Genomic DNA, 16,170 nt, shown 5'->3' on the forward strand with positions numbered 1-16,170 from the left:
CCTGGTAGTGGCGTGGGGCGGGGGTGCGGTCTGTTAAAAAAAAATCTGCTCTATCACCAGTCTTTCCTGGGCTTCATAACAAATCTACAGGAAGGATTCTCCTACAAGCAAGCACCTCCCACTTCTCAGGTGGCAGCCCCACCCTCCACTTGCCCACCAAGTCCAGACATCGCTACCTATCTCTACACTTGTGGGAATAACACCTTCTGCCCGGCAAAAAAAAAAAAAAAACCCACCTTTTTTTATTATTTCAAACACTAGTAAAATTGTTGAGCAAAGCAAAGTCAAAGGAATGTATGCTAGATACAATATCCAAGGTATATTTTTTGTTAGTCCATCCATTTCTGCAAGGAGACACGAAAACAAAGCGAGCCTGAGCGCGAGGCCTTTACTGTAGCGACACACTAGCCATCTTTTAAAATCTTGTCGGTGTAAACCGTTGTTCAAACTAAAATGTCTAGTTCCTAAATTCGCAGCTGGAGCTCAGGTGATTCAGCGCGGGGACGCAGGTGACTACGCGAGGAGGGGGGCGGTTGCTAGGCAACCAGAGACGCAAACAACAGACGTTCCCAGACTGAGTGAGGCACCGAGGTCGAAGGAGAGCGGGGAGACCAGGTAAGAGGATAAGGACGGTGAAAGTATCCTGTGGCCGCCCTCCTAACTCAGACCTCTAGCCGGTGTATAGATAGAAACCCCAAAGGCGGAGCCTGTGCAAGCAGAGAGTCCTGCTGAGTTCAAGACTCTGATCCCAGCTCCTCCTACGGAGCGGCCAGCCTGCTCCTCCTCTCTACCAGGGCGGGGCAAGCGACCCGGAGGCCAGGTAGCTGTTTCCAGCCTGGGTGCTCCAGCCCAGTCATACCACCTTGGAAGGGAAACAACGCTTCTTCTCCCAGATCCCCCGTGGGCCTGGCCCACAGCCTAGGAAAGAGTTGATTGTTGGAAGTAGGGGTGGAAACAGGATTAAGGGGTATGGTCCCTGCCATCCCTTCACTAGGCATTTGGTGCCTCTTACACACACACACACACACACACACACACACACACACACACACCACGGGCTCTCTTCTTTCCTTTCCACGCCCCTGGATCTGCAGGGCTTTGTGCCTGAAGATGGACCACTAGGAAATATAGCTGATTGCTAATTACTCCCAGGAAATTGAGCTGGGGACCGAGTTGGAGCCCTTCCCAACAGGCTCTGCGGAAAAGGTCTTAGAGCCAAGAGCACAGGATTGGGGTTCAGAAAGCCACCTCTCTTTTCTTCTGCAGGTGGTGGTCTGGAACAGGCCTAAGGGTCTCAGACCCTTGGCTCCTTAGCCATGGCTACACTCAGCGTCAAGCCCAGCCAGCGCTACCAGCTCTCGGACTGGCGCACCAATAGCTACCTGTTGTCCACCAATGCGGAGAGGCAGCGGGATGCTTCCCACCAGATCCGCCAGGAGGCCAGGATCCTTCGCAATGAGACCAACAACCAGGTTGGGGGGCCGCTCAGCCGCCCCATGGGCCATGGGAGGGCCCTCAACCACAGACACTAGTTTTATTTGGTTCCATTTCTTCCAGACTGTATGGGATGAACACGACAATAGGGTTCGCCTGGCAGACAGGATCGATACGGTCAACCGGTGGAAGGAGATGCTGGACAAGTGTCTGACAAATTTAGACGCTGAGATCGACACGTTGACACAGGCAGGGATCCGGGCCGGGTACCAGCGGGCTCTGATGCAATGGCCTGCCCCTCCTATCCCACTTCCAGATCTGGGAAGCTATGCTCCCCTCTGCCAAAGTGAGGATCGCAGCAATCTCACAGTGCATCGCCCCACCAGCCCCTGTGCCCTTCCTTTCTAGATGAAAGAGTCTGCAGAGGAAAACCTGCAGGCCAAGAACCTGCCTCTGGATGTGGCCATCGAGTGCCTGACCCTGCGGGAGAGCCGGCGAGACATCGATGTCGTGAAGGACCCGGTGGAAGAAGAGCTGCTGAAAGAGGTGGAAGTCATTGAAGCCACCAAGAAGGCTCTGCAGCAGAGGACCACCCAGGCCTTCCAGCAGCTGTGGTGAGACAGAGAAGGCCTGAGCACACGCAGGCATTCGAGGCATCACGGGTTTTGTGGGCAGAGAAACAGCTGGCTGGATGATGCTTTCTGTCCCTCCCAGGCTTCTGGTAGAAGCCACGGCTCATTTACAGCCTGCTTCCCGGTGCCCACTCCTTGTTAGGATCCTGCTCTAGGCAGCCATTGTTCTGTAGCTGAAAGCACCTGCCACTGCCCTCAGCACCTGATCGTAAGTGTGTGTGCACATGTGTGAAGCCACACACCCGGGCTCTGTGTCTGTGTCGTCTGTGTCTGAGGCTGTGCTGCTGTCTCGGATTCAGCAGCACCTGCATGGTCATACACCACACACACACTGTATCTTCATAACAGGCTGCATCCCGGAACGCCGGGGGATGGCTCCAATACAGTTTTCTTCCCCAGCCTCCTGCAGGAAGTCCGGCAGCAGCTTAATTCTGACCACCGGGACAAAATGGAGACACTGGATATCGACAGGGGCTGCCTCTCTCTCAACCTCACTTCCCCAAACATCTCTCTGAAGGTTAACCCCACACGAGTCCCCAAAGAGTAAGAGGAGTATTTCAGTCAGCCCTTCCTCTGTCCCTTGGAGGTCACACCCTGCAACCCCACTGTTTCCTCTCCTCCACAGCGCCACCACGCTTCAGCAATGGGATGACTTCAGTAGGTTCAACAAGGACCACGCAGAGGCCGAAATGAAAGCAGCCATAGAGTTGAGGGAAGCCATTGCCCTAACTATTGCTCAGGTGACTGAGACAAACTGACCTTTATGTTTCCTTCCCCACTGACCATATGTCAGCCCTTCCCGACTTAAACAGGAGCCTCACGCGGCCATGACCCTCTTCTTGCCTGGCCCCTTCTTGTCACACAGACCAACAATGAACTTGAAGCTCAGAAGGTTGCAACAGAATTTGCCTTCAGGAAGCGGCTCCGGGAGATGGAGAGTGTGTACAGTGAGCTCAAGTGGCAAGAGAAAAACGTGAGTCTCGCCCTGTCCCTCCCTCCCCTGCTGTGAGGCAAAACACGAGGTGCCCTGCTCGGGCCCCAGGGTGCGTCTTGCTGGTGGAGAACAGTATGTCTGCCACAGACCTTAGAGGAGATAGCCGAGCTGCAGGCAGATATTCGGCGCCTGGAGGACGACCTCCGCAGAAAGATGATGAACTTAAAACTCGCACACACCCGGCTGGAGTCCAGGAACTTCCGGTCCAATGTGGAACTCTGCCGGGACCAGGTACGAGGGTCCCCAGTGGGGACCGCCCTCCTCTGCTAAGGAATCCTCAGTGTTATCCTTGCCCAGGTTCCTGGGGGAGCAAGCGTTGTGGCCCAGGGCAGCCAGGGCCAGCTGAAGGGCAGTGTGGCCGAACTGCGAATCCCATCCTACCCTTCTGCCTCCAGCCACAGGATGGTCTCATTGATGAAGTCCACCAGCTGGAGGCAACCATTAGTGCCTTGAAGCAGAAGCTGGCCCAGACACAGTAGGTTTAGAGAGAGGGGAGGAAGGGTGAGAGACACTGCCCAACCATGGGACCTTACTGCCTGCGGGTCCCTGTGCTTTAAGCTGGTGAAATGATCTGACCCTCGAAGCCTCATGCAGGGCTGTGAGCTCTCGACGCCTCCTCTACAGGGATGCTCTGGATGCCTTATTCAAGCACCTGGCCCGGCTGCAGGCTGACATTGCGTGCAAGGCCAACTCCATGCTGTTGGACACCAAGTGTATGGACACCCGACGCAAGCTGACGGTGCCGGCTGAGAAATTTGTGCCCCAGGTGGACACCTTCACGCGCACGACAAACCGTATACTGAGTCCACTCAAAACTTGCCAGCTGGAGCTAGCCTAGCCTTGGTGGCTGCGGGAGGAGGGAAGGTTGGGTGGGAAAGGAGGAGGGAGCAGTGAATCTAATAAAGATGGAATTTCTCAGGCCAGGCTTTTCTCTGATTCCCATGAAGGTGGCTGGTAGAGAGGGAAAGAGACGCTCCATTTGGGTGATGGAGTGGCCTAGGCTTCAAAGGGGTCAAAAGTCCAAAACGACAACTCTGGAGTAGGCAACATTCTTGTTCAGGTTCTTTTCAAAGGGACCTCCGCGACACTTCAGGGGGCGGTAGGTTTGATTTGTGTCGCCATTTACAAATGGGAGGGTCGCCGGAGAGAAGCCTGCGGAGACTGCGGGGCGCTGCGGGGCGCTGCGGCGCCAAGCCGCTGGGTGGCGCTGTAGGCTGGGACGCACGCTGAGACTCCGGGTCACAAGGGGGCGCTGTGGGGATGCGGGGGGCGGGATGACCGCGGAGACGGCAGCGTCGGCGCCGGAAGTGGCGCCTAGCCCGTGCGCGGATGGCGGTGGCGGCGGTGGTGATGACGGCGGCGGGAGGCGGCGGGGCCGGTGCGGCCCGCTCTCTCTCGCGCTTCCGAGGCTGCCTGGCTGGCGCGCTGCTGGGAGACTGTGTGGGCGCTGTCTACGAGGCCCACGATACCGTCAGCCTGACGTCAGTCCTGCGTCACGTGCAGAGCCTGGAGCCGGACCCGGGCACGCCGGGCAGCGCGCGGACAGGTGGGCGGGGCGCCACCCGCCGGCTCCCCACCCCTGGGCGAGGGTCGTGCGGCTAAGTCCCGAGTGTGAAGACCCCTGTGACCCGATCGGTTCTCCCCAGCTCTCCCTTAGGTCTCCCGCTGTGTCCCCTGTCAGAGCGCAGGCCTCGCCTAAAATCTTAGCGTGAGCCAGAGCCCACTGGTCCGGTTCGGTGGTGGCCAGCTTTCTCAAGCTGCTGGCCCGATGTGGGCGTCGGCGGGCACTGTCCCCAGCCTGTGAAGATAGGTCCCTTCCCAGGGCTTGCGTAGGCAGCTCGTCCTCCAGCTCCGCGGTCCATATGTCAGCAGAGGGCTCGGTTCTTCTTGGAGCGTGTGGAGAACAGTCAAAGCGGGCTGTCGTCCGATCCCCAGAGGACACCTTAAGTCAGAGGGCGTTTAGAGATGGAGGAAGGAGAGGCAGGAAGACAGTCAACAGAACCAGAGGGAAGAATTTCAGGATGGAGGCACTGGTGTGCTTCAAAAAAGTGCTACTGGTAGTCTTGGTCCCAGAAAGCCATGTCGAGTGTGTCGAGGAGAACATGGAAGACGGGTGTTAAAGGAAGCAGAGATGAGGCAAAGACAACTATTTTTATTTCATTGTAGTTTGGAAAGATTTAAAAAAAAAAAAAAAAAAGCCGTGCTTTAGGTTGAGTGGTAGTTGGAACTCTGTGGCTGCAGAAAACCCAACTTAAGGACTGACTGAAAAGAGCTCACACAACTGAGGAATCCGAAGGAGGTTCTGGCCTCGGGTCAGGCTCAGGTACAGGAACTCAGCCCATCTCCTAAAGGCCTGGTTTGTTCCTCTCTGCCTTGAGATTGCCTTTGGGGGATGACACGCTGACAGCCCTTTCTCCCCATGTGGCCCCCTTAGCCCTGTAGTAGAGGTTCTCCTTTTGCTACAGTACCTACAAAAGCTGCAACCTGACTCGGGGGCAGGGGGGGGGGCTGGCCCTAAATAAGCGAATGGCAATAAGAGATGCGTGGCTGATAGTTACCATGTGGTTAGGCAGAGGTCGGTCTCCTGGGCTGGGACTGAAGAAAGGTGTGCCCCCCCCCCCAAGAAGATCAGGGCACAGTGAGCAAATGAAGGGTGTGTGATTGAGGATGAGAGACTTGGGAAAAGAGCAACCTCTTACCTCCGTGGACTGAGGTGGGCTTTACCTTCGGCCAGGCTGAGGGAGACTAGGAATGCAGTTACTGTTATGAAGCTAAGTTGTAGGATCCGTCAAAAAAGAAGGAAAATGGAGTTTGGGCTACATGGAAGGAGTGGACTGGCTATTTTAGGAATCGAGGAGGCACTTATTAGGAGAGTCTGTTCTCTGTTACCAGTCTTCTCTTAAGTGAGGCCACATCACTGTCCCTAGCAGGTTAGTAGCCTCTTTGAGTCTGACATGTTAGAAGTACGAGAACCTGAGTATGGTGTCGTATACCTGTAATCCCAGTACTTATGAGGAAGAGACAGGAATCTGTCTATTCTAGGCCAGACAGTACTACGCAGTGAGACCCTGTCTCAAATACAAAACAAAAGGGACAGCAGAGATGGTTCGGCAGCTAAGAACACTGGCTGTTCTAGAGGACCCAGGTTCAATTCCCAGCTTCCACATGGCAGCCCACAACCATCTGTTAACTCCAGGCTCAAGGGATCTGATATCCTCTTCTGGCCTCTCTGGGCACCAGGCATACATGTAGTGCACAGACTTGCATGAAGGCAAAAATACCCATACAAATCAATTTAAAAAGGGGGGATGTCAGAAAACCTGCAGCTAGGGGAAAAGGAGATGAGGTGGGTAGGGAGCAACCCTGGCTGGAAGGACTTGACCCAAGTGCTTGTACAAGGGAGTCCGTGAGGTGGAAAATGGTGAGGAAGGAGGATGCCACACTGGGAATGTGTGGATACCAAGCCCGTGAACTGAGACCTCTTCCTGAAGGCAGTGGGCAGCTGTTTGATCAGGAGAATGAAGGGAAGAAGGCAACCTCTTCTTACTGAAGAATTTGTGTCAGCGTTGGAGGTGGGAAGCAGGAGAGCCCACGTGGGCCATATTGAGATAATTAGCAGTGAAGGAAGAAGGGAGTGGAAGAAATCAGCAGGATGTCATGACTGTTGTGGAGTAGCCAGTTGTTGCAAATCCCAAGGCTAAAGTCTGAAGAATGCATAGCTGGCAGGAGGAAGGGGTAAGAGGTCAGCTGTTGGGCATTCCCCCAGAGCCCTTTGGGACGCTCTAACCCTACCTCCCTCTTCCTGCAGAAACATTGTACTACACAGACGACACCGCCATGGCCAGGGCGCTGGTGCAGTCCCTACTGGCCAAGGAGGCCTTCGACGAGGTGGACATGGCTCACAGGTGAGGGATGTGAGCCTGGCGTGAGGCCAGGCAGGCAGTGGTGCTGCACCCCTCGAGAGAGGACCTATGCCTGGGCATACCCAGCAGCCTGCCCTCAGCAGGGCCCCTTCTCAAGGCTGACACCAGCTCCCCGAGCTGAAAGTGACAGCACAGTTAGTACAGGCAGCCTAGGCACTTCGCACCTCCCCTTTCAGCCCGGTGCAGCCCTTTCTTGTAGCCACGGGAGACATCTTTGAAACTCTCCGTCTGCCTTCTTTCTCTTTGCCAGGTTTGCCCAAGAATACAAGAAGGACCCTGACAGAGGGTATGGGGCTGGAGTCATCACTGTCTTCAAGAAGCTCCTGAGCCCCAAGTGCCGTGATGTCTATGAGCCTGCCCGGGCCCAGTTCAATGGAAAGGGCTCCTATGGTAATGGAGGTGCCATGCGGGTGGCAGGCATCCCACTGGCCTACAACAATATCGAAGACATACAGAAGGTACTGGGCAGGTGGGTCACAGATGCTCCTTTCCCGACTGATCTGTAGAGACATGTGACAGTGGCTCATCCTCTCCACAGTTTGCCCGGCTCTCAGCCCAGCTGACCCATGCCTCCTCCCTGGGTTACAACGGTGCCATCCTGCAGGCCCTGGCTGTGCACCTAGCTCTGCAGGGTGTTACATCCAGTGAGCACTTCCTCGAGCAGCTTCTGGGCCACATGGAGGAGCTGGAAGGTGATGCCCAGTCAGTCCTGGATGCCAAGGAGTGAGTATGGCTGGAGCTGGGCTGAGGGAAGTCAGAGTGTGCAGGTCAGGGGTGGGGGTTGGCACTGCCGCAAAGCCAGGTCTTCCTGTCTTACTGGCAACTGTATGGAGTGGTAGGAAGAGGCCCTTTGTCTCAGTGGATTCATGGCCCTCGGTGTCCCAGAGAACTAAACCTTTCTAGTCCTCTCCCAGCACTAGGTGGGACCTGATGTCCCCATTCCTCTTAAGAGTCCCTTCCCCTACCTGTGTCTCTGCCTGCTCACTCTGACCTCTGAAATCGTTTCCCAAACCCCAGGTTGGGTATGGAGGAGCGTCCTTACTCCAGCAGGCTGAAGAAGGTTGGAGAGCTGCTGGACCAGGACGTGGTGAGCCGAGAGGAAGTGGTGTCTGAGCTAGGTGGGTTGACCCTGACTGATGTATTCCCCAGCTGTCCTCAGAGAGGGCCGCTGGGACAGCTAGAGTGCTTTGTAGGGCCCCTGGCAGGGCTGTGCGCATGGTGCCGCAGCCTTAAGGATCAGTATCCCCAGAAACGGCAGCTAGTTGTCGGTTTGTCTACCAGTGTGATTATGGATGTTAATTTACCTGGTGCCTGTGCCCTGGGCACCGCAGAGTGTTTCACAGTGACTCACATCTCAGTAGCCCTGGGAGAGAGCAGGAATCACAGCCAAGGACAGGCCTTACTGGGACCTGGCCTGGCCACCAGCAGGTATGGTGGCCCCATGGTCTGACTATAGAGCCTGAGGTCTCAGGCATGGCCTTGCACAGAGCTGGGAGAGCTGGCTCTTGGCAACGGCAGGATGCCTGTGGCAGGGAGGGAGGTCAGGTTCCTATTCTCTGGCTTTCCCACAGGGAATGGCATTGCTGCCTTTGAGTCTGTGCCCACCGCCATCTACTGCTTCCTGCGCTGCATGGAGCCTGATCCTGAGATCCCCTCCACCTTCAACAGCCTGCAGAGGACGCTCATCTACTCCATCTCACTGGGTGGCGACACAGACACCATAGCCACCATGGCTGGGGCCATTGCTGGCGCTTACTATGGGATGGAGCAGGTGCCAGAGAGCTGGCAGCAAAGCTGTGAGGGCTACGAGGAGACAGACGTCCTGGCCCGGAGCCTGCATCGGGTCTTCCAAGAGACTCTGTGAGGACACAACCTCAGCAGCCTTGTCAGGCCCATCGGGACCAAGGACAACTCAGGTTGCAACCAGAATCCCCTTAAGCTGGCTCTGCTGACCCAGCATTCCTAAAGGCAGCCTGAGGGTGCGCTTGGGACTGGAGTCTGTGGGACAGTGAGGAACTGGTGCCTCCTTGAAGCTGAAGGGGCATTTGTAGTCTTTTCCATCTAGGACATGGACTTGAGAAGGTGGACATGACCTGTGGGACACCATATCTCCCTGTTGAGTTTTAACCACTGTGACAGGACAGAGCCCAGCAGGTTGTGTGGCTCTTGAGACTGGCGTCTGCATCCAGCCATCCATTGCCGACCTGGCCTGGCCCCTCTCTGGAATGGGGCTCCTCGACAGCCTCTGGTGGGAGTCACAGCAATAAATGTTTTTTTGTAAATCCCAGCATTTCCTGCGTGTTTCTACTGGTGGACTGTCTTAAGTAGTGACTCCCTGCCTGCTACTCTTCTAGTGCTGGGACCCCAAGGCGGTAGCTGCTGTGTTGTGGGGCAATCTTCTCCTTCCAACCAGGGAGGACAGAGTGGGCCTGATCAGTGACTTTTCTTATTGGAGGTCATACACTGCTGTCAAGGCATCTGAGCAAATGCCTTGCTTGAGATTTGATAGAAACGAGCCGATAGTTCTGTCCTGGCTGCCCTGTAGAGTGGTACAGAGCACCCACCTCTGATGGGAGTGGGTGTCACCCCAGGTATCCCAGTGAACTGTGATGTATGCTTCCTGTGTCTTGGGGCCCAGGCTGAAGGCCTTGGTTTGCAAGGAAGTTTTTTATACTATTTGTTAAAAAGGACAATTGATGGTAGGAATAGTGGCGCACGCCTTTAATCCCAGCACTGGGGAGGCAGAGGCAAGCAGATCTCTGTGAGTTCTAGGACAGCCAGAGCTACAAAGTTGACTCTGTCTTGGAAAAAAATGGAGAGTTGAAAAGACACCTTCCCACAAACCATGAGTATGATCTCTGAGCATCCTCGCAGGTTCAGTGAAGGGACAAGCATGCGCAGCTAGCTCAGGGGTTGGCCTGAGGCTTCAGGAACATGAAACATGAAACGGGTGGCTTCCATCAGCGTAGGCCAGTAACAGGGCATGGCTTTTTATCAGGTCTGCTGTCCTAGGTCCCCTGAGCCAAGGACATGCTGCTACTGTGCCTGGCAAGCCATGGACAGGTGGTTTCTGCTCAGGACAGCCCCCCCCCCTACCCCGTCCTTAGGACCAGAGAGCCACAGCTTCATTCATAATTTGTATCAGATGTTGTAACTTGGCCCTTGGGATCCTGAGCCAATCGTCATGCTCCACTGCTCCCAAGAGCTTGCCGGAATGTTCCAGTGAACTTCAATCCGGCTCCAGCCACTGCCTTTCTTTGGATTCATAGAAAGCCTCCAAGTTTGCCAGGTGGTGCTGAGGCAGCAGGGGAGCCTCGGGAGCCTGCACGGGACGCTGTAAGGAAGGGTGCACTCCTCAAGAGGCCAGGGAAGTGCCTGGACACCGTGAGGCATCTCTGGACTGAGGTCAGTATCACAGCAGTGTTTCTACAACAGGTTTTATTGGGGACGGTCCATACAGTCAGTACTGCAGTTTTCAGAGAGAAATCCCATTTTCCTGATTCCCCAGTGCGTTTTCCCTGAACCTGACATGGGGCTAATGATACGTAGAGAGAAACTTCCTACCACCAGGTTAGAAATGAAATCACAAGTGGAAACACCTAAATTAAAAAAAAAAAAGCCAGAATACAAAAATGCACAAAGTAAGTGTAGTCGTCATGTTAAAGCCTGACACTGTTTGTCAGAATTGCTCAGTGACACCTACAGCTCCCATCCACCAACACTGCAAAATCGCCAACCCTTCCCTAAAGGCTTCAGGGTAGAGCCCGGCAACTCGGCACTGATATAACTTTTGGGGCTCCCAGGTACCCTACTCAGTCCCCAGGGCTCCCTCAGAGTCGACTAACCGCTGCCCATCAGAACTCATCCCTAACACATCAGATTAGTGGCTTTGACCCCAGGAAGGAGGAGGCTGAACAAAAGGCCCAGCAGGGATGCTCTGACTCACTAATTGGTTCTCTTGGGCAGAAAAGCATACTGAGCCCTGGGCAGAGCTTTTTCTTGCTGGCACAGGCAGGCTCCCCCTCTGGGAGCTGAAGTAAGCAGTTAACTAGGCTGCTTTGCAGGGGAGGAGGCTGGGCCCTCAGCCCTCAGCCCCATGGGGAGGCGCAGCTAAATGGGCCCAAACTGGAGCACAAGATGGGTTGCCTCTTGAGAGTCCCAGATTCACACTCGGTACAGTGATGCAGGCTGACTAGGTGAGAACTGAGGAAGGTCATAGACCAGGGAGAAAGCAGCCATCCTTACACAGGTAAGAGTATCGGCCATCCCTGCCCCCAGCATTGACCCCAGCCTGAATTGGGGGCCAAGGAGCTAGGAAGCAAGCCGGCCTGTTTCCCTGCAGGAGCATTGTGATTAGGGAGGGTGGTGGAAGCCTCCAAAGCCAGCTCATTCCAGTGGGGCCTGCTGGCATCCTTTCTTTCAGAGCCTCAGCCTCTTGAGCCCTACCCTGCTTAGAACAGGAAATTGGAAGCAGAGGGCGGAGAGAAGGAAGTGCCCACAGATGAGCCCCTCCGGCAGACACTAAATATCCACAGCATAGTTCTTACTAAGGAGGAACAGAAGTCCTCACCCACAAGCTTGTGTGCCTCTGTACAGAGGGCCAGAGACAGGCGCTCTTGAAGACACTTGGTTTGGGGTTGGCAAGGGTCCCCTAACGACCGGTCTGATGATGAGAAAATTAGCCTACCCGCAGCAGGTGAGAGGAAAGAGGGAGGGGCACTTATGTCTGCTGATCACTTGTCCTGGTTGGCTCTGTAATCGCAGGGATACTACACAGAGTTCCATCTCAGCCCAGGGCTGTCCACCCTCACATTAAAGAGCCAGCAGCAATGGGGATAGCCAGGGAAACAGAAGAGCTACCAGACTGCCTCAGATCCATGCCCGTCCTCTCACAGGCCTCTCCAGACGGTTGCTTCTGGAGTCTTTTAGGGGCCACACAACTGTCCCCACCAGGATCATTCTGGGGGTCTAGTCAAACTGACTGCCTCCAGGTCCCCCATTCCCTTCTTCCTTTCCCCCAAAAGGAAACAAAGACTTCAGGGAACCTAATGTCATATGCTGGAAGCCTCTGGGGAGCTAGCTGGAAGAGGCCCAGTGAACACAGGCATCACCCCTGGCCCGTTCCATGCGTCTAATGCCAACAGGAAAAATCATCTCTCCCAGCAGCTTCCAGGGCTCACGAGGGGGCCGGACTGAGTGCTCCAGGGTGCTGCCTGCAGACCAGGCAGGTCCAGAACAGGGTACAACCCCCACAGTGCACAGAGGGAAAGGAAATTAGGCCAACCTCTTCTAGAACCCACTTCGGCCTACACATGGGGAAAACAGGTCAGTCTCCTCGGGCCAAGGCCACCGCCGCCTCTGTTCAGCTGTTGGTTGTTTTCTTCAAATGGCCATCTCTAGAACTGGAAAGGTCTCTCTATCGCTAAAGAGGAGGAGGCCAGGGCAGCAGGGCCCCCCACGGGTTATGTGGGACAGAGCAAGAATCCTGAGAAGGAGGAGTGGATGTACTCAGTGGAGTAGAGGCCGTTGGCCTGGTCTGAGGGCATCTGCACCCACACCTGGTCGTTGGGCCGTAGCTGGAGCACAGCCCCTCCAGACGCCTGGTCCAAATAGCCCTTCTTGTATTCGTCGTAGGTGTAGGTGGCCGGCACGTTGTTCTTGTACAGGGCCACCCACACATTGGTGCCCTTGACATGCACATGGTAAGCAAAGTAATAGACGCCTCCCACAGGGCAGGTGAAGATACCAGTAGCTGGGTTGTAGCCGCTGTGACCATTGTAGAGAGTCCGGTCAAACCTAACTGGCATGCCTGAGGCAGGGAAGGGGGAGGTGAGCAGAGCGGTGAAGGCCGGAGTAGCGTGTGCTGACAGCTCCCCCAGCCCAAACTGTGGCTTTCCCCCCTTGCCCAGTACAGCCCCCTCCACTCCACCGTTGGGCAGATGCAAGCCTGCAATACCAGTCTCGTCAAAGGCCCCAGGAGCACCAGGAGGGCCAGGAGGCCCAGGGGGCCCAGGAGGACCTGTGAGTCCTGGGGAGCCAGGGACTCCAGGGGGTCCTGTGGGCCCAGCAGTGCCAGGTTCCCCCACTTTTCCCTCTCCTGGAGGCCCTGGAAGGCCTGGTTCACCCTTTAGACCTGGCAGACCCTGAGGCCCAATAGGGCCAGCTGGGCCCTGCAGTCCTGGGATTCCAGAGGGGCCCCTCAAGCCAGGCTGCCCAGGAAGCCCCAAGTCACCTTTCTGTCCGAGGGCTCCTGCCACCCCTGGCCCTCCAGGACGACCTGTAAAACCTGGCTCACCCTTGGGCCCAGTTGGTCCAGGGGGTCCGTGAGCCCCAGGAAGTCCCCTCTCACCAGGGAGCCCAGGCTTCCCTGCCAGACCATTAGGCCCTTGGTCACCCCGAATGCCAGGCACTCCTGGGGGACCTCCAGGTCCTACCTCTCCCTTGGGTCCAGGGGGCCCACGTCTACCAGGAAGCCCTGCAGACCCAGGAAGGCCAGGTGGACCCCCAAGGCCCTGTGGACCCTGCTCTCCTGGCTCCCCATCCTCTCCTGGCTCACCTCTGTCCCCCAAAAGCCCTGGGGCCCCAGCTGGGCCCCTGTCTCCCTTAGGTCCTGGTTTTCCTGGCATCCCATAGCCAACAGGGCCTATCAAGCCAGGGGGGCCCCGGAGCCCTGGCTCCCCTTTAGCCCCTGCTGGGCCCTGTGGCCCTGGTATCCCTGCTGCCCCTGGTACTCCCACACCATCTACCCCAGGGGGGCCTTTTGGACCCATAACTCCCGGCTCTCCCCTAGAGCCTGGAACCCCAGGGGGCCCAGAATCACCTTTGTCTCCTGGGGCTCCTGGTATCCCATCCAAACCTGGTTTGCCCAAGCCAGCTGGACCAGGTAGCCCAGGGGGCCCAGGGGCACCTGCCTGCCCAGGGGCCCCAGGAAGCCCTGGCTGGCCTACCCCATTATCCCCCTTGAAGCCCCTGTCACCTCGGGGTCCAGGCTCTCCCTGGGGTCCTGGCTCCCCCCTAAATCCTGGAGGCCCTGGCATCCCCTGGGCACCTGGTTTTCCAGGAACGGTAATGCCTGAAGGACCAGGAAGGCCAGGGGGTCCTGGGGGTCCCCGGAGGCCCTGGTCCCCTCGTATCCCTGGCTCTCCCCGCAAGCCTGGCTGTCCTGGTGGTCCAACCTTGCCAGGGAGCCCTGGGGGACCAGCCTTGCCCATCCGGGAGAAGCCAGGGGGGCCAGCAGGGCCTGGCTGCCCATGAAGCCCAGGTTTTCCTGTGCCTGGCTTTCCTGGGAAGCCAGGAGGCCCAGGGGGACCCCGAGGTCCTGGCTTCCCAGGGGGGCCCGGCTCTCCTTTCAAGTCCATTGGCAGCAGCGGCAGGGGCATTTCTGAAAGAGAGAGAAGGAGACAGTAAGAGCCTGGTCAATGGAAGCTGGGAACCTCATCTACCCATTCCCCTCAGGCAGTGCGAAGAGCAGTGGGGGAAACGAGGCTTTGCACGACTCGGAGAGCCCACTCCCAGAGCTCCTCTCCACAGTGGAGGAAGTCCAAAGGGGTCCAGTTGCTGTCCCGGGGATTGCCGCAGGTGTCCTCCTCCAGGACTTCCCTGTACCCAACTAACCAGCCAGCCCCTGCCCAAGGAACTTAGAATATGTATGACGGCAAGACCTCTGGTCGGCCACCAGGTGGCACCAGGAACCCGCTTTACAGACCAGTCAAGCGGTTCCGTTACCTACCTTCCTGCACCCCCATATGGAGACTACCACAGCCAGCTTCTGGCCCTCTAAGGCTGAGAAGCCCTGCCCCAGCCATAGGATGAAAAAGTGGAGTCGGGATTTCTGCTGGACACTGGAAAGCTAAGGTCTCAAGGGTCTGGAGGGGCTTAGGGAGCCGGGGATCTGGCTTAGGTACTGAGTAGGGAGGCTCTCACCCAAGTACTGGCCCTTGCCCTCGCGGAAAGGCGGTCCCACTGGTCCTTTCTGCCTGGGCTGCACGTACTTTACCGGGGCATAGCCTGCTGCGCCCCCGACTCCGCCACCAGAGGACACTCTTGGCCCACACCCCAACAGCAACAATAGCAGCGAAGGCAGGGTCATCAGAGCCCCCTGCATGGCCTCTGTGGATGCGCTGCAGGGAGAAGGAGAAGGCATCACTAAACTGGCCTCTAGGACCAGAGGCTCAACTAGAAACTCAGTTGTTATCAGAAAGCAAATCTCCAAGGCAGGGATCTGAAAATAAACCTCTTCCGAGTGCATCTGTCTCCCCCAGACTAGACTTCGCAACCAGACAGAACCTTCTGGAGAACCAGTGTGGTGATACTTTGTGTTTTAACAAATAAAGCTTGCCTGAAGATCAGAGTGTAGAACTAAGCCACTAGAGGTCAGGCAGTGGTGGCACACACCTCTAATCCCAACACTCAGGAGACAGAGGCAGGTGGATCTCTGTGAGTTCAAGGCCACCCTTGAATCAGTCTAAAAGAGAAACTGTGCTTAGTGGTGGTGGCACACACCTGTAATCCCAGCACCAGGGAGGTTGAGATAGGAAGTGATATGGTTTATGGCTGGGTGGAGAGAGGAATATAAGATGGGAGGAGACAGGAGCTCAGATGCAGTCTGAGGTCTCTTTGAAATAGCATGTATTCTGGAGATGCAGTCTGAGGATTCATAGAGACAGGATCGCCCCTTCGGTCTGAGCGTTGGTAGAGGTAAGAACTCTCTAGTAGCTGGTTGCTCTGCTTCTCTGATCCGTCAGCTTTCACCCCCATTATCTGACTCCGGGTTTCATCTATTAAGGCCATTTAGAATTTGTGCTACAAGCCGGGCGGTGGTGGCGCACGCCTTTAATCCCGGCACTCGGGAGGCAGAGGCAGGCGGATCTCTGAGTTCGAGGCCAGCCTGGTCTACAAGAGCTAGTTCCAGGACAGGCTCTAGAAACTACAGGGAAACCCTGTCTCGAAAAAACCAAAAAAAAAAAAAAAAAAAAAAAAGAATTTGTGCTACAAACCAGCTTGACCTCAGCACATCCCTTGCTAAAGCAAATCCCTGCCATGTAACTCTTCCAGGTGACACTGGGGCTCTTCGGAGATGTAAATACAGTTATCTTAACGCCAGCATATTGGTGTCACTGGAACCCCCAGATTCCAGATGATGATATAGGGAAGGCAGGTCTGGGATTTGACTTGGGTCCTCATGATT

General features: G+C 56.1%; 3 protein-coding genes across 3 annotated transcripts; 2 read left to right on the forward strand and 1 right to left on the reverse strand.

The window, feature by feature from the left end:
* The first annotated feature begins 1,316 nt into the window (after nucleotides 1–1,316).
* Tekt2 (tektin 2) lies at nucleotides 1,317–3,898 on the forward strand. Its single transcript, XM_038335171.1, has 9 exons — nucleotides 1,317–1,472; nucleotides 1,558–1,683; nucleotides 1,843–2,048; nucleotides 2,466–2,609; nucleotides 2,692–2,806; nucleotides 2,932–3,039; nucleotides 3,148–3,291; nucleotides 3,456–3,535; nucleotides 3,685–3,898. Exons 1-9 carry the CDS (start codon nucleotides 1,317–1,319, stop codon nucleotides 3,896–3,898), a joined length of 1,293 nt encoding a protein of 430 aa, XP_038191099.1.
* Nucleotides 3,899–4,362: 464 nt separating this feature from the next.
* Nucleotides 4,363–9,265, forward strand: Adprs (ADP-ribosylserine hydrolase). The gene is made up of 6 exons (XM_038333833.2): nucleotides 4,363–4,606; nucleotides 6,869–6,965; nucleotides 7,234–7,441; nucleotides 7,522–7,706; nucleotides 8,001–8,101; nucleotides 8,555–9,265. The coding sequence occupies exons 1-6, from the start codon at nucleotides 4,390–4,392 to the stop codon at nucleotides 8,845–8,847; spliced, it is 1,101 nt and encodes a 366-aa protein (XP_038189761.1). The 5' UTR covers nucleotides 4,363–4,389; the 3' UTR covers nucleotides 8,848–9,265.
* Nucleotides 9,266–10,608: 1,343 nt separating this feature from the next.
* On the reverse strand, nucleotides 10,609–15,092 carry Col8a2 (collagen type VIII alpha 2 chain). Its single transcript, XM_038334241.1, has 2 exons — nucleotides 14,907–15,092; nucleotides 10,609–14,364 (listed from the first exon to the last, which is right to left on the reverse strand). Exons 1-2 carry the CDS (start codon nucleotides 15,085–15,087, stop codon nucleotides 12,446–12,448), a joined length of 2,100 nt encoding a protein of 699 aa, XP_038190169.1. The 5' UTR covers nucleotides 15,088–15,092; the 3' UTR covers nucleotides 10,609–12,445.
* Between the last annotated feature and the right edge of the window lie 1,078 nt (nucleotides 15,093–16,170).

Source organism: Arvicola amphibius, chromosome 6 (assembly GCF_903992535.2).
Source record: "Arvicola amphibius chromosome 6, mArvAmp1.2, whole genome shotgun sequence".
In the NCBI taxonomy this organism is placed as follows: Eukaryota; Metazoa; Chordata; class Mammalia; order Rodentia; family Cricetidae; genus Arvicola; species Arvicola amphibius.

Excerpts from the sequence above, each read along its gene's own strand:
- Tekt2 (XM_038335171.1), top strand. The coding sequence starts at position 1,317 with ATGGCTACACTCAGCGTCAAGCCCAGCCAGCGCTACCAGCTCTCGGAC. Across the intron at positions 1,473-1,557 it reads GCAATGAGACCAACAACCAG|ACTGTATGGGATGAACACGA; the intron begins GTTGGGGGGCCG and ends CATTTCTTCCAG. Across the intron at positions 2,807-2,931 it reads TTGCCCTAACTATTGCTCAG|ACCAACAATGAACTTGAAGC; the intron begins GTGACTGAGACA and ends CTTGTCACACAG.
- Col8a2 (XM_038334241.1), bottom strand. The coding sequence starts at position 15,087 with ATGCAGGGGGCTCTGATGACCCTGCCTTCGCTGCTATTGTTGCTGTTG. Across the intron at positions 14,365-14,906 it reads GGGCAAGGGCCAGTACTTGG|AAATGCCCCTGCCGCTGCTG; the intron begins GTGAGAGCCTCC and ends TCTCTCTTTCAG.
- Adprs (XM_038333833.2), top strand. The coding sequence starts at position 4,390 with ATGGCGGTGGCGGCGGTGGTGATGACGGCGGCGGGAGGCGGCGGGGCC. Across the intron at positions 6,966-7,233 it reads GAGGTGGACATGGCTCACAG|GTTTGCCCAAGAATACAAGA; the intron begins GTGAGGGATGTG and ends TCTCTTTGCCAG. Across the intron at positions 8,102-8,554 it reads GGAAGTGGTGTCTGAGCTAG|GGAATGGCATTGCTGCCTTT; the intron begins GTGGGTTGACCC and ends GCTTTCCCACAG.